Source organism: Urocitellus parryii, chromosome 14 (assembly GCF_045843805.1).
Source record: "Urocitellus parryii isolate mUroPar1 chromosome 14, mUroPar1.hap1, whole genome shotgun sequence".
NCBI lineage: Eukaryota > Metazoa > Chordata > Mammalia > Rodentia > Sciuridae > Urocitellus > Urocitellus parryii.
Window position 1 is genome coordinate 27,651,500 of NC_135544.1, and position 27,129 is coordinate 27,678,628.

Consider the following 27,129-nt stretch of genomic DNA (forward strand, 5'->3'; position numbering starts at 1 on the left):
CTCCCCCTGAGAACAATTAAAGGCGTCCTACAGAAGTTGAGAATGTTGCTTCCTGTGTGGGTCAAATACAAGTTAGGTTTACACCTTTTGTTTCCTCTGTATCCATTTAAACAAGTTATTCTTTGGGTATCTTAACCTCTTAAATATTAAAGCAACTTGATAAAAAAAATTGCATTTGAAGTCAATTTAAATTGTGCCATTTGATCAGAGCAAAATTATTTCCTCCCCTGCTTTTCACAAATCAACAAATAATTTATAAAAATAATTTATTTAGAAATATTTTAATGAAGAACTATGAATTTTGATACAAAACATACAAAGTGTATTAAGAAAACAAGGATTTGTGATTTTTAATCTTATGATGTAAAAATAAAACAGGATTATATCGGTTAAAAACAAATCTTATCTAAAATGCTATAAAACAAGTGTCTGAGGTGTTAGGCTGGCAAATAATGTGAAAGTAAAACCATTCCTTCATACACTTAAATTCTACACTCTCAGAACCAGCAGTGCTGTGTTATTTATTCCAAGTTCATGTGAATTTAGTCCTGAGAATACTAATGTATTTAAATCAAAATGGGACAGCTTAGATGCTTCCTAACTTCCACAGACAAAAGAGCATTTCAAGTGCAGAAATTAGCATTATAACTTTGATTCTTTCCTACATTTGAATACCAGAACTATGAATATTCCAAAAAGCTTGTCACACCTATTTCTAATAACTAGACTCTTTCATTATAAAACAAGATTAGGCTTTTTTTTGTTTTATTGTAAAACAAAAATAAAACTTAAAATAATACTCTTTCTAGATAGTTAGGGACTAACTCACATACAGCATATTATCTTATGGTGCAATAGTACATTCCATGTAAATATATATACCATACTCATCATCAGTAACTTCTTATTTGTCATCATCATTTTCAAGATTGGGAATCAAAGAATCCCAGTAACTAGGGAAGAAAATTCTTTGTTTCCACAAAGCCCATCTACTTACTGACTAACAGGGAGTAAGCCTTTCTATGCTATTTTTAAGTAATAGTATTGTTTCTACTCTCCTGGAGCAGAAACCCATGCATTGGAAAAATACAAGTAACTATTTCTTGCAATATTTATTTCATGAATTTTCCCAAACTCAATTGTAAGAGATTTCTTCCCCTTGGCTATGCAAATTTAAAGGGGTTTTTCACATTGAATAAAATTAATAGTGGTATACTCAAATACAAAGTTTTTCAACTGAAAAATTAATGTAACTAAGCTTTTCTAAACTTTTACTCTTTTGCAATTGAAATAGCCTTAAGCTCATTAAAACAAATATCTTTCAAAGTGTATCCAACATTAACTATTTCAAAACCACACAAAACTTTAACTTTCTTAAAAGTGAGGACTATTTTTAAATGATTTCAAATTGTGATGGGTCTCAATGACCGACTGTGCCTTCATTTGTAGGGAAGGTGCTTATTAGGGGTTTATTTGGGTTAGATCAAGTAGCTCTCCACATGAGGCCTGAAACAGGGAAATACATTTCCATGGAAGAGCTAGAACTGTGATGTAACACCATCACCTGTACCAGATTACTTTCTAGTAAAACTTAAATTTACCATGGGACTTTTTAAATTGAAAAACTACCCTTTAGATAATTTAATCTCTAAATAAACTTAATGCACTAAATTTCGGGATCCAAGCGCTACTTGCAATTTATGATGAAAGGCATTTATCCGTTCTCTCTGAACTGGCCAGTTCAAGATGCAGTGAGATTTAAACATTCCTCTTCGCAAACAGAGTGCGTGGTTTAGTTTATAATCCGGAATCTCCTCAAGAAAAATCAAAATAATGGAATCCAGATTTTGTTCAATTGCTTGCTGAACTGCATGGTGTACCTTGAATCTAAGCAAAATAATAAACAAATAAGTTAAATAATCAATATACAGTTTCGAACAGCCAAAAGTTCAACAATTGGAGATTGTTTCTGGAATCTGCTTCCATCTGCCACTAAAAATCAGGATTCTTAAAAGTTTTATTTTCAAAATTCTTTGAGCTGTTAAGTAGTAATACTAGAAAGTTTAATTGAAAAACAAGTGCCTATTTAAAATTTCACAATGTTTACCTACCTTTTGCATAATGGATCTTTTAATAGATGCTGTGTAATAACAAAAATAATTTTTCTGCTCCTTTTAATGCTATTAACAATTGCTTCAAGTCCAAGGACACCTGCCTCAAAGTCCCTTTCTTCCAGACAAAATTTGAGAGACTGGTCTTTTTCTTCCATTGAGGAGAAGTGTTCCCAGACCCAATCTCTATCTTTATGGGCATGAATTATATACGCTGTATATTCAAACTTCTCTGATTGTCCATCTATTTCCTTGAAACCAAGAACTCGGTGTACTGAAACATTCCAATAAAACGATATCCTCCAACCCTCCAGGTGGATAAGTAGTACAACAATGATAAAAATCAATATCATGCTGGTACTGATCATGAACAGGAGTTCAAAGGGGGCACTGTCTTTGCAGGATGATGTATCAAAAAGCATCACTGGGAATCCATGATATTGAGGTGGAGTGTTGCAAAGGTAATGCCTTGATAGCTCAGAGATGTTAGTATGGGTCTGATTAATCCAGTTAACAAACCAGGCAATACTTTCACAGGTACAATCAAATGGGTTAAAGCTCATATCTAAATCACTCAGGTTCTTAAAAACTGGCCCAAACACATTCTTTTCAACTGATGTTATGAGGTTCTTCTGAAAGTTCAGGAACTTTAGAGACACCTGGTCATCAAAGACAGACGGTGGAAGTACATTTAAATTATTCAGTCCCAAATTGATGCTTTTGAGTTCAAATAAGTCCTTGAACACCTTGACTGGGATTTCATCAAAGCCATTAGACTCTAAATTCAGGATGTGGAGGTGAGAAAGACCCTTCAGAAAATGAACAGGACCACCAGGGTTTGCATGTTTCCACAGCCGTGCTAAATTGTTATGCTGCAAATCCAGAATTTCTAGCTTCTCAAGACCCTTCAGTAGTTCATCATTTATATTGGCTATGTTGTTGTTGCTTAGATCCAGAATGGTCAAGTTATGAAGAGGGCTGAAAGGTGAAGGGGAGATCTCCAGATTTCTCAGGGCCACCCTCCGGAGCATAAGTCGTTGAAGGCTCGGAACAAGAGCAAAGGAGTTGCTAGTCAGTTGTAGGTATTTGTTGTAGGAAAGGTAGATTTCATAAATATTTTCTAGACCTCTCCATTCCTGGCCTGTGAGTTCTTGCCCGATTTCATTAAGGCCAAGGTCAAGCACCTTTAGGTGGCCCAACCAAGAGAAAGCACCACTCTCTATTTTTGAGATTTTGTTTTTGGTTAAGTTGAACAAGAGTAAAGGAGAATGAGCAAGTGATGAAAATGTTTCATTGGTTAAAGTTTGCAAACTTGTGAAAGAGTTGGATAGAATTAAGTATCTCAGATTTACCAATCCAGTGAACATATTGCTTTTGATGCCAGGAAGATTATTATCTTCCATATTAAGGTACTCCAAACATTTTAGCCACTGAAAGGAAAAGTCATCAATCTGGGGAAGCGAAGCAAGGGAAATCCCTTGTTTAGTAAAAGATCGCTTCAAATTCAGGTATCTCACATTGGAAAGTCCATAAAAGGAGTGAGAAGACAAATGCTGTATATTATTGTACTCCAGGAAGAAATATTTCAGATTCGAAAGCCAAACAAAGGAATTGTTACCCATCACATTTAAGTTGTTGTGGGAAAGATTGAGCATGGTGAGATTTGTCTGTTGGAGTCCAAAGAACGTCATGTTGCTGGTTCTACACAACTGGATGTTACTCAGAGAGAGATTCTGGATGCTCGTGCTTGATAATTCCAAACACAGCTTCTCTGTGAGACTGGGGCCCAGTTGGACATTGTTCAAGTAGAGGCCAAACAGTTTTCCAATTGCATGAAAACATCCTGGAGAGAACTAAAGATGGAGAGGGGAAAAGGTTAATAACCACCACAACCTATAAACAGGCTCTAAGCTGGGCAAGGTGGTGAACGCCTGTAATCCCAGATCAGGAGGCTGAGGCAGGAGGATTATGCGTTCAAAACCAGCCTCAGCAAAAGCGAGGCACTAAACAACTCAGCGAGACTCTGTCTCTAAATAAAATACAAAATAGGGCTGAGGATGTGGCTCAGTGGTTGATTGCCCCTGAGTTCAATCCCCTAAAAAAAAAAAAAAGGCTCTGTGTGACCCTTGGAAAACTTAAATGTGGTTCTTTATTGGGTCTCCCTTCCCCTTCCACTACATTCCCTTGGGCAAGGCATCTCTCTCCATTCCTCAGAACTTTTTCCTGACTCTGTCCCTGTACCATCCACTTGCTCCAGCCTCCCACCTCCCCAGGCCACTGGCCACTTCTCTTCAGTGTTCAGAGCTCAGTTTAGATGCCACTTCTTCAGGGGGTTGTCCCAGATCTCCTATTCGAGACTCATGGTACTTTTTTTTTTTTACTTTATCCCACTGATACAACTGTAACTAATGAATTCTCTGTGAAGTCACCCCTGGGGCAGATCCTGGCTTTATCTTGGTGACAGCCTGTCAGTGAACGTTATGGAGGGAAATAACGGACAGCTTTTTATCATGAAACAGCGACACACACTTTCCCTTCTGACCGCTGGGTTCCAGCTACCTTTCAGGTTTTCTACCCAGGTTTTCTCCTGACTTTATTTTACTATACTGTTTCCGACTCCCTTCTGCCTGCTCCCACTTCCCTATCAGAAACCTTGTCTGTTTGGGGACTCAATGCTGGGCCATGAGATGAGATGGAGGGAGACAAGGAATCCAGAGAGGACTGTATGAGGAGTCCCTGGCAGTTAAACCCACCAGGGGAGCCAGAGCGATCTGATTGCTCATGTGTTACTTGTGAGAGGTTTGGGTGATAGAGAAAAACGTGAAAGAAAGCATGCTTCCTCGAAAATAACAGAAATTAGAATACAAAGCAGGAATGATTAAATTAAATAAATTATTGTTAAATTCAATATGATACATCTACGTGGTAGCATTATTTTGTCACCATTAACATTAAATTTTTGAATAATTCTTAATTGCATGGGAGATGTGCATGACATGACACTAACTTTAAAGAGCAGGAAGCATTCTTACCCTCAGGAGGCAATGTAGCACAGCTGGTGAGAACATGGGCTCTGGTCACACTGCCAGGAACCCAGCTCTATAATCAGCTGGGTTCTGAAGGACCCTGGATATGTCACTTTTCCTTTCTTCATCTCAGTTTACTCTTATGCAAAACGACCATCAGAGTAAGTTGATTAAAACAATTATATACATAAATTATTTAAAATAATTTGTCACATGCTTGGCACTCTGTTAGGTACTGTGTAAATTTTAGTTGTTGCTGTTTTTTTTCTCACAATTATTTGGATAATAATTATGAATATACCCAAATGCTAAGTGCTTGTTTCTGATTATAGATTTCTGAGTGATTTTTATTAGCCTTCATTTTTCTTACCCCTTATTATTTACATATTTTATGTGATGATGACAATAAATTTCAATTTAAAAAAAATGCTGTTTAAAGAATAAAATGAGTAGCTTGCTCCAAAATATTTCCTTGTCATCTCAGGATAATTTTGAACAGTCTTTTCATTTGAAAAATAATATAGCTTTTGAGAAGCTGTTCTAGCTAAGAACTTCCAATCTTTCTTAGCCTGTAAAAGTATAAGACATGTGTAAAATACAGACACAGCTGTGTATGAAAATAGTTCAACTTAAATAGTTAACTAGAATACTACATTAAAGGATATTATAAACACAGTACAAGCTATCATTTCTTGAGCTCTTACTATACAACAGGCACTGTACTAAATTCTTTACTATGTGGTTCTATGAAGTACAGTTATTTTTATACCAGTTTGAAAGCTGGGAGATTGAAGCAGAGAGAAATTGAATAACTTGCTTCCATTACATCACTAAAAGATTAAAGTACACACAGAGGAACAGCTGGCTCAATTCTAAGACCTGTGCTCTTAGCCATTATACTATTGTATTTCTTTCAGAGATTTTGTGAGATAGAGAATATTATTTCCACTTTAAAGGTAAGGAAAATAAGATCAGTAATTTTCTCAAGGTCAAAGAATAAAATGGCATAAGGATTTTAACACAGTGCTGTTTGGTGGCAGAGCCTCATCTCCTAACCACTACCAAAACTCTGTCTTGACAATGGTACCAACATCCCTAAGCAATAAGTGTGCAGCATTTCTGGAAGATATTGTGAAGGTTACAAATTTTTTTTCCTCCAAAATTCTTTAGCGTCCTAGTGTGACACAGGAGAGATGATACTGATTAAAAGATAGAATACAAAATAACTTTACTTTACTTCTTACCTCTTTAATTTGATTTGATGACAACTCTAATTTTTGTAAAGAAGAATTGCCAAGGAAATCAAATTCTTCACTTCTTAGAGCACGAATTTTATTATTTGATAATATAAGCTCTTGGAGATTTTCCAGTTGGAGTTGAGTTCCTAATTTTGTAGATGATAAACCATTATGAGACAGGTCTAATATGATCAAATTCTGAGCACAAAAGAAAAATAATACATATGTTAGAGTCTCACTTTTAAAAATAGCTCCTCTAAATTTAAATCAATCTCAGAAATATCTCAATATCAAAATGTCACCTATTGTTTTATAGAGAACCAGTAATAGGAGTATAAATCACATTGGTGGTGATTAAAAACACCATTGTTGCAAGGATTTGTTTCTTCCTTTAAAGTCACTTTATTTATCTTACCAAAATAAAAGCTTATTTATTTATTATAGAAAAAATCATAATTTATTTAAATAAGTATTTATGATACAAGGAATATCCATGTGGCTTATCTAACATGCATTCTTATGCATTAACCTTGAAAATAAATAAAAGAAAAAGAATAACATTTACTTTAATAAACATGTGTAAAGCTTTGCCATCCATAAAATTCTAGAAAGATTTTTGTGCTGAGAAATATTTGAAGTTATATAAATTTGGGGTCATAACTAACACAGAAATATTAAATTTGTTTTTTAAGTATTGGGAGTATTTATCATTCTGTCTTACTTTTGAACATGTTAACTTCAAACTCAGGTAAAAGGTAAAGAAATACATAGTATCCATTAGGGAAAGAAATCTAATGTAATCCCCATTAAAGAGAATAAGGCTTTTATTTATGTTTTTTATTTTTTATTTTTTTTTATTTTTTTTTAAAGAGAGAGAGAGAGGGGAGAGAGAGAGAGAGAGAGAATTTTTTTTTTTAATATTTATTTTTTAGTTCTCGGCGGACACAACATCTTTGTTGGTATGTGGTGCTGAGGATCGAACCCGGGCCGCACGCATGCCAGGCGAGCGCTCCACCACTTGAGCCACATCCCCAGCCCTTATTTATGTTTTTTAAAAGAAAAATAACATTTTTGTCAATAATTTCTTAAGTCAGATTTTGAAGTATTTGTTTCCAAAGACATTTCATCCACAAGAAAATTTAAGAAGGCACAAAAAAATATTTAGAATAGCTAGTCAACAAATCACCTTATTAAGGTTTCTCGGCATATTTAAATTTGTATGTTGCTCTTGGCCTCTAAGGAGGTAGTATGCTCCATTTTTTTTAATAAGGCATATGAAGAAAACAAAAAGACTAGAAAATGACTTTGTTTTAAGAAGACACTTAAAAATTCTTCAGAAGTATAGATAAAAACACACATTAGTTCACAGATTTCAAATTCAAGCAAGGTGCTGAAAAGAAAGAAGTAGTAGCTATTGGAAACATTGATCCTTTGAGGAGAGTCCTTCAATAACAAGTAGATAATTTTTAGTGAACATTGTGTTTATCATTATATCAACTCACTAGCTTTTTTAAAGTCAGAATTTGGACCCAACATTTTTTTTTTCACTACCTTAGATACTAAATCATCAGCTTTGTGAATTTATTTTCCGGGATCCTCATGAAACTATCCGATGTTTCTTTCCTATTAGATGACTCCTACTTTTTCTGTCTCAGTCCATATTTTGGGAGTAAGCAAAAGAGGTAGATTTCTTTAAAATTCAGGTTGAAACTGATTTAAGATTATAATTTTGAAAACGGCTTTAAAACCAATGGCAAAATCTGCGTATGAATCCCCCCAGTCCCAACTGGGTAAACCATATTCCTTACTCTTATCTTGATACTTAGACATGAAGTGTAAGGCCATGAATAAATGAAAATTTAACACTGGACAGCGTAACTTCATATTTCTGAGATAGAAATGGTCATTCCCACTTTACCTTCTGGTTTTTAAAAGGGTTGTTTTGAATTTTCTGGATTGAGTTGGACCTTAGATGGAGCTCCGTCAAGTTCAAGCAGAAGGCAAATGTTGTATCAGAAACGTGAGATAGCTCATTGTGTTGGAGGTTCAAAATTTTCAGCAACGGGAGATTTTGGCACAATTCTGGCTCGAATTTTGAAATGCTATTAAATCCTCCATCCAAGATGGTAAGTTGGCTATATCTTGTAAAGTTGGCAGGTGGCAATCTTCTGAGTTGGTTATGGGAAAGGTTCAATGTGGTTATGTTTACTGGGAGGTCATTGGGTATTTCAGTCAACTTTAGATGACTGCAGTCAGCTTCCTCATGTCTCACAGTGCATTTGTTGGTGGAAGATGTGCACAGAATCCAATGGGGCCACAGTCCCCAGAAGAAGTAGATATGATAAGGTAAATGCAGCCTCATGATTCTGCCCAATGGAAGAAATATGAAAAAAACAATGGACAACATTATTAATACATGCTTTCACATGCATTGGTATATTCCTTGTAAAATACATAACCAAAACATGACTATGTATGATGTTATTTACCCACGACTTTTATGCTATATATTATACAAGTAGTATACCACACGGAAATAATTCAAATAGCACAGAAAGATGAAAAAGAGAAACATACCAACTCCTTTCTTGTCCTGTACCTCCACGCCAGTTGCAATCTTCAAAAGTAAGCTCTCTTGACAGTTTCTATTTTAAATTCTCATGATCCCCTCATAAACTTATCCTTTTATCTTCGATGACGTTGAGCCTTTCCTTCCACCATAAAAACAGAGAACATAATCACACTCCTTCCTTATTCTGTTCACCATTTATCCTCAGTGAGATTGTTTACTTTATTTAATCTATTGTGTCATTTATAATTTTGAAGACTATATCTAAAATGATAAATCAGCCAACTTTAGTCAAAATTTTTATTTTAGTCAAAATTTTTATTTTAGTGAAATAAAAATTATTTTATTGACACAAAATAATTGTACCTATCTATAGGGTAAAACTGTGACATTTCAATACTCAGATCAGAGTAACTGGCATACCCATTACCTCAAACATTTATTATTTCTTTGTGTGGAACATATTCAAAATCCTTTTTACAAGCCATTTTGAAATATGCAACTACTTTATTGTCAATCACCATTATCCTATTGAGCTACATAGAAAGTCTGAAATTACTTCTGCTGTCCAGCTCCACCCTTGGACTTGCTAACCACCCTCTCTCCCTACTCCACTCCCTACCCTTTCCAGCCTCTGACAACCAATGGTCTATAATTCCATGAAATCAACTGTTTTCACTTTGACGTGTAAGTGAGAACATAAGGCATTTGTTTTTCTGTGTCCGACTTATTTCACTTAACGTAATGTCCTCCAGGCTCATGGAACATAATGGGCATCCATGGTTTTACTGACTTTAATTATGCACTTTTTTTTTCCACTAAGAAATTTAATTACACTATTTCCCCATTCTCTTCCCAACTTTTCTTTAGTTTTAAATTTTAATGTTATATTTATAATCTTAAAGAGTATACCTAGAATTATATTTCTTGTGCAACCAGCTTTATACAAAAATCTCCTGGGACATCATTTTGTGGTACAAGAAATGCACACTCTTGTGTTTTCTCCACATTTCTTCCATCCTTACATTTCCTAAAACTGTCAGCTATAACATTGCTTGATATTGTCATGATAAGAAATGTTAGCATTCATCCTGAAAGTATGACTAAGCATGCAATACTTAGTCTAGATTAATTTGAATAGCCTAAAGTTAACAAATGTAATTTACAACTATATAAGTATATATTTATTGTAGCCTTTGGTAAATTAGTTCATTTCTCAGGTCTTAGTTTTCTCCTTCATAGGGTGTTATGAGGATTAAAGGAAGTAGTATAGCCTAAGAGTACTTGGCATAAAGCAGAAATTATAGTAATTTCTAATACTATTACATCAGTGTGATAATCTCATGATCTCTATATAGATAATTACGACTTTACAACTATGTTCTATTTGATAAAATTGTCACTTTATAGAGAAAGCTTACAAAAAAGACAATATGTAACATGAGATTTTCACAACTAACCACTAAACAAGAAGGCAATAGTAGAGAGCACCAATATGGTCAACTCACTGAAATTCAAAGAACTTCAAGAATGGTGAAAAGGATTCCAAAAGCTTCTTATTAACTGGACCTTGGATTAGGGGAAGAGTACACCATTGGCTGCCTTCATAGGTTGAGCAGCAACCAGCGTTCTCCCTGAACAATTTCAATCACTCTTCCTACAAGGAGATCCATGTCTTTCAAACTGGTCTGCTTTCAATTTCATTTTAAAGAATGAAAAAAACATCCTGGATTGTGAGGCATCCATGGGTCACTTGGTATTTGCTAGTATAACATCAACAAAATCCAAAGGGCTTTGGAAGTTTTAATGATATCATTTATATAGTGAATAAATAATATTTCTCATGAAAAATTACATAACTACTTTAATATTTTTACTGGTGATTCTTATAAATGAATAAATCCCATTTGACGTTTTAAATGGGTGCTTTAAGGAGCCTAAATTACCAATCACAGCTTTACACATAGAGATGAAAGGAAGTAAGATTTTAATTTATGGGATCTTTGCACTCAATACAGTTTTTAAAGAATAAATACTGCCCATAAATAAAACAGAAATGCAGAAGTGTACAGTGAGTGCAAAAGATGTCACCTTATGCCTCTTAGCAGATGACCCTATAATGATGAAGGCAACATGGATTATTCCCCGTTTTAACTAACCAATTCTTCAGAATAATGTCTTCTTTAGTTCACTGTTTGAAACTTGACTTCCTTAAAGTCTATCATTACCCCTGTTTAAGTCTTGTTAAAGTAAGCACTCATCTACCCTCTTAATCACATGCTGAATCACCAGTTTGAATAAATGGGTAAATGGATGGATGGATGGATGGGTAGATGGGTAGGTGGATGGATGGGTGGGTGGGTGGATGGGTGGAGGGGTAAATGGGTGTGTGGATGGATGGGTGGAGGGGTGGTTGGGTGGGTGGATGGATGGGTGGAGGGGAGAGTGGGAGGGTGGATGGATGGGTGGAGGGGTGGTTGGTTGGGTGGATGGATGGGTGGAGGGAAGGGTGGGTGGGTGGGTGGATGGATGGGTGGAGAGGTGGACTGATGGATGGATGGATACATATAGCTTGCTTCATGGCTGTCATCACAAACTCTATTGCACTGCACTCTTGGGTTGATGTCATTCTCTTATGGATTTAAGTATATTTTCTCTTGAAATATTTTTTTCTGACTGGAGTACCTCCTTGAGAAGTTCTTCTACTGACACCCCTGTCTTGCTTTTGTTCCTTTTGTCTTCAGTGATTTTGATGTATAGGCTATATGAAGTTTTGATGCACAATTATAAAGGCATTATTTCACTGCCTTCCAGTGTCTAGGATGGTAAGAAGTCTGATGATGCCCATCTGATTTTTCTTCCTTAACATAAAGGACATCTTTATTGCATTTCTGTTTTTCACTATAAAATTTTTTTTATTGTCTTTATCTTCAGTAATGTAAAATTTCAAACTGTCTTTTCTTTAAAATATAGCTTATAAGCTCTACAGTATTTCAATGTGAAGTTTCATGTTTTCCTTAAACTTCTATAATTTCTTTTTTCTATTATTACTTGAATCATTTCCTTTCCTACTTTCCTATATTCTCTTCTTAGGAACTACATTTACTTAGACAATGACCCTCCTGTGTATCCTCTGCATACATAAATTTTATATTTCCTTTCTTTTTGTCTTTTGTTCTATGTGCCTAGACCTGAGCTCAGCTTTTGCACACCAAGACTAACACTGTGGGTTTTTTGTTTGTTTGTTTGTTTAGATTTTAGCAATTGTATTTTAAATATATACAGAACAGCTCACAAATCACAAAAGTAAAAGCTGATGAATATTCACAAAATAAGCATGTCCATGTAATCAACACTTGGATCAAGAAAAAAAGGATTATGACACCCAAGAAGCCTCATGATCCTCTCCAGTCATCACCTCCTCCTTCCCCAAAGCAAGAACTTTGTTATTTCCTATACAAAAGTTCAGCTGCTGTGTAGTACATGTTAATGAGCTTAATGCATTATACTCATCTTTCCTTAGCCACAGTTTCACCCTCTGAAGTTTCAGTTACTTGTGGCAAACCATGATATAAAAATATCAAAATGAGGAATGAGGAATTAAGACATTTTAGAGATTGAGCACACTAACATAACTTTTATTACAGAGTGGTGTTATAATTGTTCTATTTTGTTATTAGTTATTTTTATTAGTCTCTTATTGTGCCTAAGTTATGTATTAAATTTTATCATAGGTATGTATGTATAGAAAAAACTATAGTATATAGACATCATTCTGAAGAAGTCATTAATTACAAGTGGGGGGGAAATACATACACACACACACACACACACACACACACACATATGTCTCATAGCACGTTGCCTTGATCATTCCATAGTCACTTGCTGAGAGCACAGGGTGACATCTTTTTCATTCAGCTTACCAAGCTCTGCTACACTCTTGTCATATTTATGGGCAGCATTAATTCTTAAAAGAACACAAAGGTCCCATAATAATAGCATTTGTTCATTCTCATTGCTATAGATATATCACAGTTTAATTTTTTTGTCCATGGTATTGATATTGACATTTTAAAATAAAAATATACAGCACCATTCAATAACATTATAGGGACCATGCTTGTGTTATCATATATCTACTCATTCATCCATCATCACTTCACAAACATGTACATTCTTAACTACAGTGTTTCTTGTTTATAGAGTTGTTCTTTAGATGTAGGGTTCACATTTAATGAAATACACAAATATTCAGTGTACATCCTCTGAGTTCTGAGGAATGCATACATCTGTGCAGTGCAAACCCTACAGTTTCCTCATCCCTTTTATTTTATTTTTGTTCCCACTCTTACTTCCTAGAGGTAGGCACTGTTCTTTTTCCCACTATCCATTCGTTTTCTGCGTCTTACACACATCATATTCATTCTCTTTTGTATATTTTCTTTCACTCAGCATATTAGTTTTCAAATTTATCCACATTTATTATTTCTGTAAGTCGTCTTCCTTTATCTATGAACATATTCCAAAAACCCCAGTGGTCATCTGATACCACAGATAATATCAAACTCTCTGGATGTCACATTTTTTCCTACACATACAAACCTATAATAAAGCATAGTTTACAAAGTAGGCACTGTGAGAGACGAACAACAATAACTAACAATAAAATAGAACAATTATAACAATATACAGATGCTCCTTAACTTACAATGAGATTATATTGCAATAAACCCATTGTAAGTTGAAAATACTAAAAGTAAAAAGCACTTTTAAATACACGTACCTTACTGAACATCATAGCTTAGCAACACAGTACACCATAGAATATTGATTATTAACATGATTATGTGGCTGACTGGGAGCTGCAGCTTGCTGCTACTGCTCAGCATTTCAATAGATTATTGTATTATATAATGTTAACCCAGATGAGATCAAATTCAAAATTAATTAGTGTTAGAGTCTGTAAACAAGTCAGGATGTCGCCTGGCAAAATGCCAGAGGGAGTGGTTTGTGAAGTAACACCAGCGAGCCATTAAGTGTGGAGATTCCTTATTGGTTGACTACTGTATCTAGTTTATGTTAATTAAGATAAGCTGTGTGGAATGTATAAATACCTCTGTTGTCCTACAATAAACGGCCCCCACTCCTGCTATATCAATGTACACAAGTTCTTCATCACCCCCCAGTTATTTTGCTGCAGCTGGACTGCAGCAAATTAGTTTCTACTGAATGTGCATTGCTTTCATACCTTCATAAAGTAAAAAATGCTTTAAGCTGGGGACATTTAATAAATTTTAAATAAAATTGCCAGCATTACTATTCTTGCATTTTGATATCATTAAGTAAAATCAAGTTTACTTGAAAAATAAGCATTGTGATACTGTGACAGAAAATCTGATAACCAAGGCAAGTATTAAGTGACTAATGGGTGAGTAGCCTATACACCATGGATACATGAGACAAAGTAATGATTCATGTCCCCGATGGTACTGAGTGAGATAGCATGAAATTTCATTATGCTACTCATTATGCTACTTGGTAAGAATTTAAAACTTTCAAATTATTTATTTCTAGAATTCTCCATTTAATGTTTTCAGTCTACAGTTGGCCATGGATAATGGTAACTACAGAGAGAGAAATCGCAGATAAAGAGGAAGTACTACATTTTTTTTCTTTCGCTTTTTTAATTGAGTAGCATACTTTATCCATGCTTATATAATAAGATGCCTGGATTGCTTGAAATTTCTCACCATTGTGAATAAAATTTGTCACAAACATTCTTGTACACCTCTTCATAGACATATGTGTTCTGTATCTTTTGTATAAGTACTTAGAATTGGATGTTTGGGCCAATTGGTATGAACATTTGATACTATTACTCCTTTCATTTTATCTTCCTTGTGAGTATGTATCCATAGGTAAATAATTTTTAATTTGCATTTTCCTGCTGACTAATCACATCTAAAAATCCCCTTGTGCTTATTGTCCATATATACTATTGTACACACAAAGATTATGTTCATTTATTAATTAGGTTGTTTTGAGTTTAGTATTGTTATCAACTTTTTTATATATCTGGGTATCAGTCCTTTGTCAGATTCATATTTTCATGACATTTTCTTCCAGTTTGTGGCTTGCTTCCTTATTTTGTGAATGTCTTCTCAATTATGATGAAGTTGAATTTAACATTTTTTCTTCTATTTTTATTGCTTTCTGGGTCTTAAGCAACTTTGCTTACTCCCAAATTTTTAAGATATTCTTCTTTAAAAAATTATGATTTTTATCCAGGCATGGTGGCACTCGCCTATAACTACAGCAGCTCAGAAAGCTGAAGCAGGAGGATCTCCAGTTCAAAGCCAACCTCAGCAAAACAAGATACTAAGCAACTCAGTGAGACCCTGTCTCTAAATAAAATACAAAATAGGGCTGGGGATGTGGCTCAATGGTTGAGTGTCCCTAAGTTCAATCCCTGATACCACCCCCCCCAAAAAAAAAGAAAATTACCATTTTAGCTTTCATGTGAAATTTGTGATTTCTGATAAATTAATTTTCATGTATGGAGTGAAGCAGATGTCAGGTTCATTTTTTTTCAAGTGTATATCCAGTTAGACGATAGTTTTAAAAAGACGTTTCCTTCTTGCTCCTGCATTGCTTCTGTGCCTTTCTTAAAAACCAAACACCTCAGTGTGGGTCTATTCCTGGGCTCTCGGCTCTCTTTCACTTTGTCAGTTTTTATGTCAGCACCACACTGTTTCGATGACTAAAATCTTTTTTTTTTTTTTTTTTTTGGTATTGGGAATTGAACCCAGGGGCACTTAAGCACTGAGCCATGTCCCAGCCCTTTTTTTGTATTTTATTTAGAGACTTTAGAGACAGGTTCTCACTGAGTTGCTTAGCGTGACTAAGTTGCAGAGGCTGGCTTTGAACTCGTGATCCTCCTGCCTCAGCCTCAGAGCCGCTGGGATTACAAGGGTACACAGTGCATGGCTCATATAATTTTATAGTAAGTCTTGAAATCTGAAGTTTCAATCCTCTCATTTTGTTCTTCTTTTATCAAATCGCTTCTTCCATCCTGTGGCTGATGAGAATTATCTAATATTATTTACTTGTTAATCATTCCTCCTCACTAGAATGTAAAGATATAGTAGAGGCTATGGTTGCTTTTATTCCATATAGTATTGCCTGTTCCTACAAGAATGCCTGGAACATAGTTGTTTCATATATAAACAAATACCTGTTAAATAAATAGCTTTCCAATGGGGATTTAATCAGCTCAAGAAAACCACTCTTATCTTATTTTGGTGGGATGTATACCCAACATAGTACTGTCTGATATGATCAGCAACCTACTTTCACTTTGGAATATTTTTTAAAAAATGGAATGCATCTTCAGAGTGTGAAATGAATCAATGGTAACAATATTTAAATTGATTTCCCAAAAGATCTAATTCATGAAACAAGAATAAATCCAGGTAAATTTCAGAGAATAAAATACTAATCAGTGACTAATTCTAGAAAAATAGAACTAGTCTGAGTATTTAGGAATTACACTAAAAAGTTTTACTGATATTTTATTATAGTTCTCAGGGGAAATAAATAGCTTTTATAAATGAATATTCCAGCCTTTCAAGCCTTTATAATACTGGCATTAAATATTTGAAGCTGCACATAATTTTTATATCCAAAGGTTTTGAAGAACATCATGACCTTGGGTACAAAGGATGCATGTTACCAATTTGTTCAGGGGCATGAAGAATGTGGGGCTGAAAGGATACATTCTGGAAATGAGGGACCGACTCCCCCCAGCTCACCTGTCTGAGATTCTCCACAACATCTCCTCTCCTAGTACCATAAGGACTTACTACTTCTACCTACCTACTCAGAGGTACAGTCCTGCAATGTATTCTTCTTGTCCAGGAGACATTTATTCCTCTGGACCAGCTGTAGATAGAGATCAGAATTACCTAGAAGGACTATTGCATTTACAAAGTATGTCTCTAAATGATAAAGACCTTCCCAGATCTGAAAACACACTTCATCTGAAGGGAAACACTTACCAAGTGATAAGCAGGATACATGAAAATACATGGAAAGGATCTTGCAAAATTTCAGAATTGTGACCATTCACCAAAAAGTCCTGTAAGGAGAGAGAGAATAGATTACTTCCAAAGGAAAGAGATCCTGATTGGTATAAAACTCTTCATCAGTCACACAAACCACTAGAAAACAATACAAATAAACTTTTAAAATGTTAGGGGAAATTATCTTGAATCTAAATTTCATGACCAGCTGAACAATGAAAGAAAAGGAAGTGGTATTTTGATATTGGCAAAGATTCACTAAGCTTATAACCATGTAATCTGCCGGGCACAGTGGCCATGAACTTGCTGGGCACAGACAGACATTTGCCATGAACCTGCTGGGCACGGTGGCACATGCCTGTAATCCCAGCAGTCGCTAGGGTGCTTGAGGCAGGAGGATCAAGAATTCAAAGCCTGTCTCAGCAATTTAGCGAGGCCCTAAGCAACTGAGACCCTGTCTCTAAATAAAATTCAAAAAAGGGCTGGGGATGTTCCTCAGGGGTTAAATACTCTTAAGTTTACTCCTCAGTACCAAAAAACAAAACAAAAACAAAAACAAAATCATCCAGAAAACAAAATAGAACTATAACCATTCAACCTGAAGGAAAAATTATTGCTAGACACACTTTAATAAATCAGACAAAAAAACAGCTTAAGGATGAGATGAGAGTGAATAACTAGTTGCTATTGAATGAGATCAAGAGAAACAAAAAAATGAAGGAAAGAAAGAAAAAAATTTCAAGGTGACTTGCAATTTTGGGAAGTTTTTTTAAGGTGCATAAAATTACTTTTCATTTTGATAGATGATAGTATTGCATTATGGTTAGGATCTGGAGTCTGGAGCCAGGATATGTGGAGTTAACTACTATTTACAGGTGAGTTTGTATGGTTTGGTTTGTAAACTTTACAATATTTTTTTCTAAGTTGATACACAGGTACCTATATGCAGACACATACTAGCACATAGTCACAACTGTAAAGTTGGAATTGCCAGAACTTTAATACCACTGAAGGCTGCCTCTATTTCCACCTATGTACCCCACAATTGCTGATGCTAATTTCTGATCTTTCTACACATCTGAACATCTTTCCAAATCTCATTTTCCATTATTAAATAAAATCCATCTATGTACTCCTAGAAACACCTGAAGAGTTTTTTTTCTTTTTCAAGCTCATTATTGAAAAGGACCAGCTCCTGTCTCCTTTCCAGTCAACAAAACTGAGAAACGGACAAAGTTTTCTAAATTCCTAGAATGTGATTTTTTTTTTTAAAGTGTGACTTAAAAAAAAAAAAAGCTATTGCAAAATGACTTCCATAGCTTCCTTAATGTGTATTTCCAGGTACAGAGTTCTACAGAGAAAGAAATTAAAAACAATTCTTTTAAATTGCTGCATAAAATGTTATATTATCTTAGATTTTTTTTGCTATTATTTGTATTCTGATTTATGACACAGTTCTGTCCATACCTGTCTCATCCCATTTCTTCCATTTTCCTTGTTGAATGGTTCTGACACGATTTGCAGCACCAAACAAAGACTGATGGATGTTAAAATCAAAGTGAGTTCTGACTTTACTCAGCAAGAGAAATCCTGACCCCCCAAAAGAATTTAAAATATATACCTTCCCTTTGATGACGGCTGCCGGTTCCTTGTTTTTCATGAGTTCCCATCCAGACGTTTTTCATCGGGGAAAAGTGCGTGGTGAGCTTACTGCCATCTCGAAAGTGAAACTGAAGTTAAAAAAAAAAAAAAAAAAAAAAAAAAAAAGAACAACAAGGCATTTGTATTTGGTGCATTCAAAAGAGGGCAAAGGTAGTGGAGGGCTGGAGGGGGGCGGCGGGGACAACCAGGACAATCTCGATGCAATGTAAATTGCTTCTTAAAAACGTCTCATCTGAGAATATTTTGGTATCCTCTCCTGGATTTCATTGAAATGATCACGAACTTAACGATGGAGAAAGTTGAAAGGGTGGGAACCCGGGCTTACTCTGGGCGGGGCTGGAACTGCAGAAGTTAAGGAATAAAGTCTTAAACTGGCAGTGAATCCTTCTACTTTTTGCAGACTGTGGCAACCGCTGTCCGATTTGAGTAGTGTGGGGTGAGAGGGATGGAAAAAGAAACTTCAGTCCCTGAGGGAATCTAAAGCACTTTCCCTTCGCTTATCGTGCTTTATCTTTTTTTGCAGACCTGTGAAATAAGCAAGGCAGACTTTAACCTCTTGATCAAAGAGGAAACCAAGTTTCCCAACAGAGAAAGAGCTGGCTGTCACAAAGCCAAGAGCCAGTCCTCACTCATTCCAGTCCACTTTTCTAGTTGATACTTATTAGAGATCAAATAGGTGTGTCCAGAGAAAGTTTAGATGCACTCTTTCATTCTCAATTAGCTTTGGTGACTCCAATTAGTGAAAGGAATGTGCTTCCAAGGAATGAACTCACACTCTTTTATTACTGTTGTACAATGATGTTTATGACCAGGTTGTTATACAGTAAAATATAACAAGCAGAAGGAACTGTAGAGGACATCTAATTTAACATTCTTCTATGAGAAATGAGGAAAATGAAACCTAAAGAGGTGAGTGATTTGCCTAAGGACCTAACGCATGTTACCACAATGGTTCTTTATGCAAACAACTTATAAAACAGTCTCAGAAATTTGAAATATGTAGATAACCTGAATTGATTGCAGAATTGATAAAAACGAAATAAGTTTCACCTTGGTAAATTATTCTCTTCTGACTCAGTCTTCACTCAACCACTCTGCAGTTACTGGGCTCTTGATCACACTTTTCTGATTTTTCAGTTATAACATCTATAAAATAATATCACAAGCAGCTATCCAGAGTAAACGATTGTCACCCACATCTACCCACTGGGATATTCAATAAAACCAATAGTCTTTAAAAGATTTCATCTCTGTGAGGACTTTTAAGGCAGAATCATGTACATTCTTTGTATTATAACGCTCTAGCCATCCTTCTATGGTAGATTGTTGCTTTCACCTCCAATGAGCCATGCTCCTTTTCAGTATTCAACCATTATAAGGTCTTCTCCTACACTGACTCTGGGCTTGTCATGTGACTAGTTCGGGCCAATAGGGGATTAGAAAGTAGGAAGGTAAGACTGCCAACCGTGATTAGCAATGCCTGATAAACACTTACATATTGGAATTCATCTTCTTGGAACACCTTCTCTAATATGCTTCCTTTTGGGAACTCAGCCTGTGCAAAGGATATGTGGGGAAGAATGGAGGCTCTAGCTACAGTTGCAACTGAGTTCCCAGAAGACAACTAGCTTCAGCTTGCTAGAAATATGAGCAAGTCAAATTGAGAACAGAACTTCTGATGCCAATTGAGTTACCCCAGTAATGTCAAATGGAACAGAAACAGGACTCCTCAATAAGTCCTACCAAAATTTCAGAAAAGCAAATGAATGATCGTGTTGCTTTAACTCAAAAATAATTTGGACTGGTATAGAATGTTTCATTAGATAAATCCAACACATTTCCTCCGTAACCTTTCACACCTATCTCTTATGTCTTATGTTTCCTTATATGGGTTAGATTTTTCATAAAGTTGGTTGCCTAGCAAATGTCTTTCAATAAATAATTTTTATTAATGGTTTCATAATGCAATAATTGATTTAGACTTTTTAAAAATTTTCTAGTTGTGGTTGGACATAATGCCTTTATTTTATTTATTTATTTTTATGTGGTGCTGAGGTTCGAACCCAGGGCCTCTCATATGCTAGGCCAGCGAGCCTGCTATTGCTGAGTCACAACCCCACCTCAGGTTTAGACTTAATGCTAGTTAAAATCCAGGTGTTCTTAGTACTCAATTCTTGCTCTTTTCTAAATACAGCACAGGTCACTTTCTATCCAATGCACATTTCTTAATAATGCACTAACTCATTTAGGAATATGGCAGTAAGTGTTGCAGTAAAAATTTTTATTTCTCCCTTTATAAGAGAATTAAATAAAAAATGTGCTATATGCTCACGAGTATAAAATAACAAATCCAGTGTTTACTGTCACTTTACAGCATTATACATCAGCCAGTCTCAAAGTGATTATGAAGCTACAGTATTTGCAGCAGATCTACTGAATTCTAGAAGCCAAATTCCTTTAAATATACAATAAATTCCATTCTTTAACTGATGGGATTCTTTTTATATGAGAATTTTATAAGATAATGTGTACATAGAGTTTGGAAAAATAGCTTGAGAAAATAGAAATTTATAGATACAGGAAGTGATAAATAATAATTTACCATTTATATATTTGTTAAACTACAAGGACATTGGTATCTTCTGCCTGCTACTAACAATAATTATTAAATAATAATTATAAAACAGTAACTATTTTTAAATACCATTTTAAAACAGTTTAATTATAGGCAAATAATTTTTTATAATTAAGGGTAATATATATCTAGTGGGAACCTCTTAATTATGAGCTTTATAAAGGAGGACTTGATTGCCCTTTTCATTATTGTCATTATTAACATCTGCAATACTTCATTGCAGAAGACTCTATGGAACAATCTTTACAATCTTCCATATGGATTAAATTAGACATCAAAATTATATCATTGCAGCCAAGTGCAGTGGTGCATGCCTCTAATCCCAGCTGCTTGGGAGGTTGAGGCAGGAGGATTTCGACTTCAAAGCCGACAGCAAAAGTGAGGTGCTCAGCAACTCAGTGAGTACTTGTCTCTAAATAAAATACAAAATAGAGCTAGGGATGTGGTTCAGTGGTTAAGTACCCCTGAGTTTAATCCCCAGTACTTAAAAAAAAAAAAAGCATCAATTAAAAAAAATTATATCATTTCAGCTTTTGACCACATGTATAGAGAATTGAAATTGTGGGGCAAATAGGAGACTTTTCTCTCAATGCATCTATTTGTAAAGTCACGTTAATATTGAGTAGTAATTACACTTTGTCCAACTCTGTGAGAACTAATCACTGAGGAATACTTTAACTTGTCTCAGACTGAATATCTAATTCAATGGCTAGAGAACTAGTGGGTATTTAAGAGTCCATTTCAGGCATTGGTTTAATTTAGAATGGTTCTTGAAGAACCTCAGGAGCAAGCCTTTACTAATGGAAACAAAAAGATGGGACTAACTAATCTCTGTGTTAGCCACAGGGAGGCTACACATTTCATCATTACAACTTCTCACGGCCACTTCATGTGATTGAGAAATTATGAACCTAAACACAAAAATTTTTCCCTCTGAGAATTAGATAGTCATTGTGAACTCACTGGTCTGTCTTTGTAGTCATCATTCAGAAAGGATGTAGTTTTGCTCTGTATTGTCTGAAATTCTGGAAGGCATTTCTTTTCTCTTTGAACCCTTTCTCTAAAAGACACATGTAGTTCCTCTTTCCAGTGTCACTTCCATTTCTGCTCATTGAACTTCAACTAGTTTAAATAAGCTGAACCAGAGAAAAAAAATGTCAAAAGTTTCAAGAAGAGAGGAAATAAGACTTATGTTCCCTTTCCCTACTCTCACTCATGTCTACTAAGCACAATTGAACTTGAACTTCCCCTCTGAGAAACCAATGTTTGCCACACAGCTTATGGTTGAACTTTTTTATTTTTATTTATTTTTTTTTGTAATTTTATGTACAATTTGAAAAGAGATAGCATCTTTTTTTTTTCTTTCATGGGCATATACCCAGCTTCATTTTTTTCTTTCTTAAAGCACTTCATTGAGATATGATTGACATCCCCAAATCTGTACCTATTTATACAACTTGATAAGGAAACCATCATCACAATCTATATAAACTTACCCATCACCTCCAAGAGTTGTCTCTACCTCCTATTATTATTATTTTTGTGGTAAGAACAATTATCATAAGATTGACCCTCTCAACAAATCTTTAAATACACACTATAATATTGTTAACTACAGGGATTTTACTCTCCAGTAGATCTATAGGGCTCAGTCATCTTGTACAACATGAACTTTGTATCCTTTGACTAATTAACTTACTTGTGTATCTCCTTTCAGTTCCTGGCAACCACCATTCCACCATCTGCTTTGATGAGTTGCGACTATTCTAGATCAGCATATAGATGGTGTCATGTTGCATTAGCACTCCCATAAATGGTTTACTTCACTCATCATCATTCCCTTCATGTTGCTGTAAGTGGTAGAATTTTCTTCTTTTGTAAATCTGAATAATATTCCTTTATAGGTGTATGCTAAATTTTCTTTATCCATTCATTCATTGATGAACATTTAGGTTACTTTCGTGCCTTGGCTATTGTGAAGGAAAGAGCATCAAAGAAGAAAAAAAATACTTCGGAATAAACTTCATGAAAAAAGCAAAAATTTTACATATAGAAAGCTATAAAATACTGATGGAAGAAATTACAACAGATACAAATAAATAAAAAGATATCCTGTGGTCATAGATTGAAAGAACTAAAACACTTAAAATGCCATGCTACCCAATTCAATGCAATCCTAATCAAAATTTCAATGGCATTTTTTTTTACAGAAATAGAAAAAAAGTCCTAAAATTCACATAGAACCAAAAAAGATCCCAAACAGCCCAAGAAAACTTGAGCAAGAGCAAAGATGAAGTTATCATATTTTCAGATTTCAAGATATATTCCAAAACTACATTGATTTAAGACAGAAGGTTGTAATTTAAACACAGACTAATAGAACAGAAGACAGCCTAGAGATAACCCATGGATATTTGATCAAATGTTTTTTGACAAGGGTATCTAGAAAACTCAGTGAGGACAAGGTTTCTTTAATAAACGATATTTGGAAAAATAGATAGCCACAAGCAAAAAAAAGAAAATGGACACTTGTGCTATGCATAAAAATTATCTCAAAATGGATTAAACACTTAAACATAGGACTTAAAGCCATAAATACTTATAAGAAAACAGAAAAAGTGTCTTGACCTTAACCTTGGCAATAATTCCTCAGATATAACTCCAAAAGCCCAGGAATATTGGCAAAAATAGATAAATGGTTATATCTCACTGTCTTTCATAGATCTGTGAAATGGGTTAGTATAAGTGAAATCTCTCTTTTATTGACAGTTCCAAGGGATGGTTAGCATCTTTGCAAATTCTATACCCTGAATTTGGTATTCATTTATTAAAATCAGCGTAAAATTCTAAACACAATTTTACTCTTAACACCCATTTTAAAAAATCCAGATTAAATTGAAATAAACTAATATTCACTAAGCATCTGATGAATGGAGCTATAAATGTCTAATAAAATCATTAGCTACTTATAATCAGATTGAACTGATCATTGGTGAGGGTTAATTATGCAAATTGATTTCCGTTTATAATGTTAAGTGCTGACTCATCATGAGAAATGAACAGAAAGCTCAGAGTTGGAAGGAATGGATAGTTACTTTTGAACACACCTCTTGCTTTTCACCTAAGAGGAACTGTTTTCTGTATCACATCATGATCTTGTAATAAGAATATGAGAACTGGTTTTTAAAAAGTGAGAAGTAAAAGTAGAAAGAAGGGGAGGGGAAGGTTGCTGGCTGTCACAAAGATTTGGAGATAAAATTGGTAAACTCAACAAAACTCATAAAACTCTGATGTAGGGTATAAGATGTAACATTTATTAAATGATAACTTTGTTACTTTATTTAGAAATATGCCCACACAAGAGTTAACACCACCAAAAGTAATGACAACATTTATTTTTGTCATTTATCCAATTTCCTACTTGGTTTTTGTATTGTTGTGGATTTGTAGCATCTTTGGGGATAGTATAGAAATCAGTTTTATATAAGTGTGTTGTGAATTTTTCTTAATATGTTGTTTGCTTTTTAAAAAAAAAAATGAGTGTATTAACTACACAAAAGTTTCTCAAAGGATGAATATCAGCAAAATGGCCTTAAGCCCTTGTTCTCCCCTAAAACCATTAAAAACAAAACAAAAACCACAAACAAACAAAACAAAATTGTCAATTAACCTGGAAGTTGTTCTGGAAAACTTCCAAAGGTCCACAGCAACCAAATGAATGTCTAATTAAGAAAAAAAAATTGACCTTAAAAATGATAGCAAATTAGGGCTGGGGTGTGGCTCAAGCAGTAAAGCACTCGCCTGGCTGGGTTCGATCCTCAGCACCACATAAAATAAAGATGTTGTGTAGGGAACTTTCATTCACCGTTGCTTTCTATCTTGTCTTAGCATAGTCTCCATTTAGAGGAGGCAGTAGCCTAACTCCTCATTATATACTTTGAACTGGAGGTGGTAGTACAGACCTTATTTGCAATATCCTATACTATCTGGGAGTTGCCCAAAGGATTTGTGTCTCTCTCACCTAATTTGTATCTCAGATGGCTTAGTCTATTTTGTGTTGCTCTGACAAAATACCCAAGGCTGGGGAATTTATAGGTTATTTATCTCTTGATTCTGGTGGCTGAAGGATCCCAACAGCATGGTGCTGCTGTCCTGGTGAGGGCCTCTATGGCTGTACTGCAACATGACAGGGAATGGAAAGTCAAATGGCCCTATGCAGAGGGGTACAGTATGTCCAGTGGCCTTGCTTTGCAGCAACCCATTTTCTTGTAGGAGTGGGGTAGGTCTCCTGTGACTGGATTAGTTCTCATGAGAGAAGTTTAGCTATTTGTGTGACCTCTGAGTCTTGTCCATTATCAAGGTCATCCTAGTTAAGAGAGGAGAAGCAGCAACATTCCACAGAGCCCCATCACATGTGACAGTGACAGTTCTTTTTCATAGATCTGCAGAATCTCATTGTTGTTTTATCATTTAATCTCAAGGAGCTCCCCAGGAAGACAAAGAGCTTAGGAGAGGGGTGACCTTCGTTATCACCATGGCATTTGGCAAAGGACTAAGGGCAGGGTATGGCTACCCCCTCCTTCAAAAGGCATATACCAAGAGCACAAGGTTTGGCTCCACCCTATAGAAAGATGGTAGCCAAACTGAGGTTTTAGAGGGCTGCTTCCACAAACCAAGGCACAATGGCAGTAGGTTCTCAAGGGTCATAGGCCCAGGGTTTATCATAGCTCTGGAGTCCTTTTCTGGGGTGGGAGGAAGGGTGCCAGGAGAGGTGCCTTTTGAATTAAATATTGGGCCACTGGTCTCCAAGGATGCAATTCATGTTACCCTTGAGAACCTGGGGAATACAAGGTTTGCTGTCAAGAGCACATGTTATTCAGGAGCAATGGACAGGTTGGGTCCATGGTCCACCTGAACAACATCAATAAGACCTGGTGCCATTTTTCTACTGTAGGAAGGTCAACCAACAGCTTCTTTTATGGGGATTGTGTGAAACATACAGGCAAACCAAGGCCTTTCCCTAATTCATAACAAAGAAATGCAGTTGTCAATGAAATGACAGGCTCTTGGAATAGGCCTCTAGGAAACACAGGCTGTGACCAGAAACACGAGGGAACACCCAATGTGGGAAAGTGTGACTCAAGTGGCCTATCATTTCCCATTGCACTAAGGTGGCCCTCACCTGGACTAACATCTAGGAACATGGATAAGGAAAGGGTGTCCTTTGCTGGGAAACAGAGCAGCAAGTCTGAAGTGCAGGCTTGCCAACTGTCTGAGTTCTGTCTTAAGTTGCTCTCACAATGATTTAGATCCATATTAAGAAAAGAGGTGGGTGAAATTACCACTTACTTATTTTGTTTCAGTCAATGGATTGCCTAATTTGAATTATTTCACCATACAGTGGAGCATAGGGGCTTTCCCTAGAGGTCTGGTAGCTATTTCTGAGGCAATCGGGGAAGATGTATACTGGCCCGAAGTGCGAAAGTCCAGTAAGAGAAGTGATTAGGGTGTGGATGTAATCGACTGCCCAGAACGGGGCCTGACTGATCTCCCACCAGTGCCTAGATCTACTAGGGCTGGTGTTGTAGCTCACTGGTGGTCATAGCTCAGTGGTAGAGCACTCGCCTAGCATGTGTGAGACCCTGGGTTTGATCCTCACCACCACCGAAAAATAAATAAATAAAATAAAAGGTATGTGTCCATCTACAACTAAAAAATAAAAAATTAAATGAAAACCACACTGAAACATTTAAAGCATTAAAATAAAAATTGTACTATATCCACAAACTAGGAACACAGGAAGT

The 27,129-nt window shown here is 35.5% G+C and overlaps 1 protein-coding gene across 1 annotated transcript; it reads right to left on the bottom strand.

Annotated features, from left to right (window-relative positions):
- Positions 1–364: 364 nt before the first annotated feature.
- Tlr3 (toll like receptor 3) lies at positions 365–18,737 on the bottom strand. Its single transcript, XM_077792593.1, has 8 exons — positions 18,650–18,737; positions 17,005–17,084; positions 16,823–16,888; positions 8,953–9,086; positions 8,294–8,741; positions 6,382–6,573; positions 2,112–3,964; positions 365–1,887 (listed from the first exon to the last, which is right to left on the bottom strand). The coding sequence occupies exons 5-8, from the start codon at positions 8,735–8,737 to the stop codon at positions 1,659–1,661; spliced, it is 2,718 nt and encodes a 905-aa protein (XP_077648719.1). The 5' UTR covers positions 8,738–8,741; positions 8,953–9,086; positions 16,823–16,888; positions 17,005–17,084; positions 18,650–18,737; the 3' UTR covers positions 365–1,658.
- Positions 18,738–27,129: the final 8,392 nt, after the last annotated feature.

Excerpts from the sequence above, each read along its gene's own strand:
- Tlr3 (XM_077792593.1), bottom strand. The coding sequence starts at position 8,737 with ATGAGGCTGCATTTACCTTATCATATCTACTTCTTCTGGGGACTGTGG. Across the intron at positions 6,574-8,293 it reads ACCCTTTTAAAAACCAGAAG|AATTTGATCATATTAGACCT; the intron begins GTAAAGTGGGAA and ends TTTTGTGCTCAG. Across the intron at positions 1,888-2,111 it reads AAAGATCCATTATGCAAAAG|ATTCAAGGTACACCATGCAG; the intron begins GTAGGTAAACAT and ends TATTTTGCTTAG.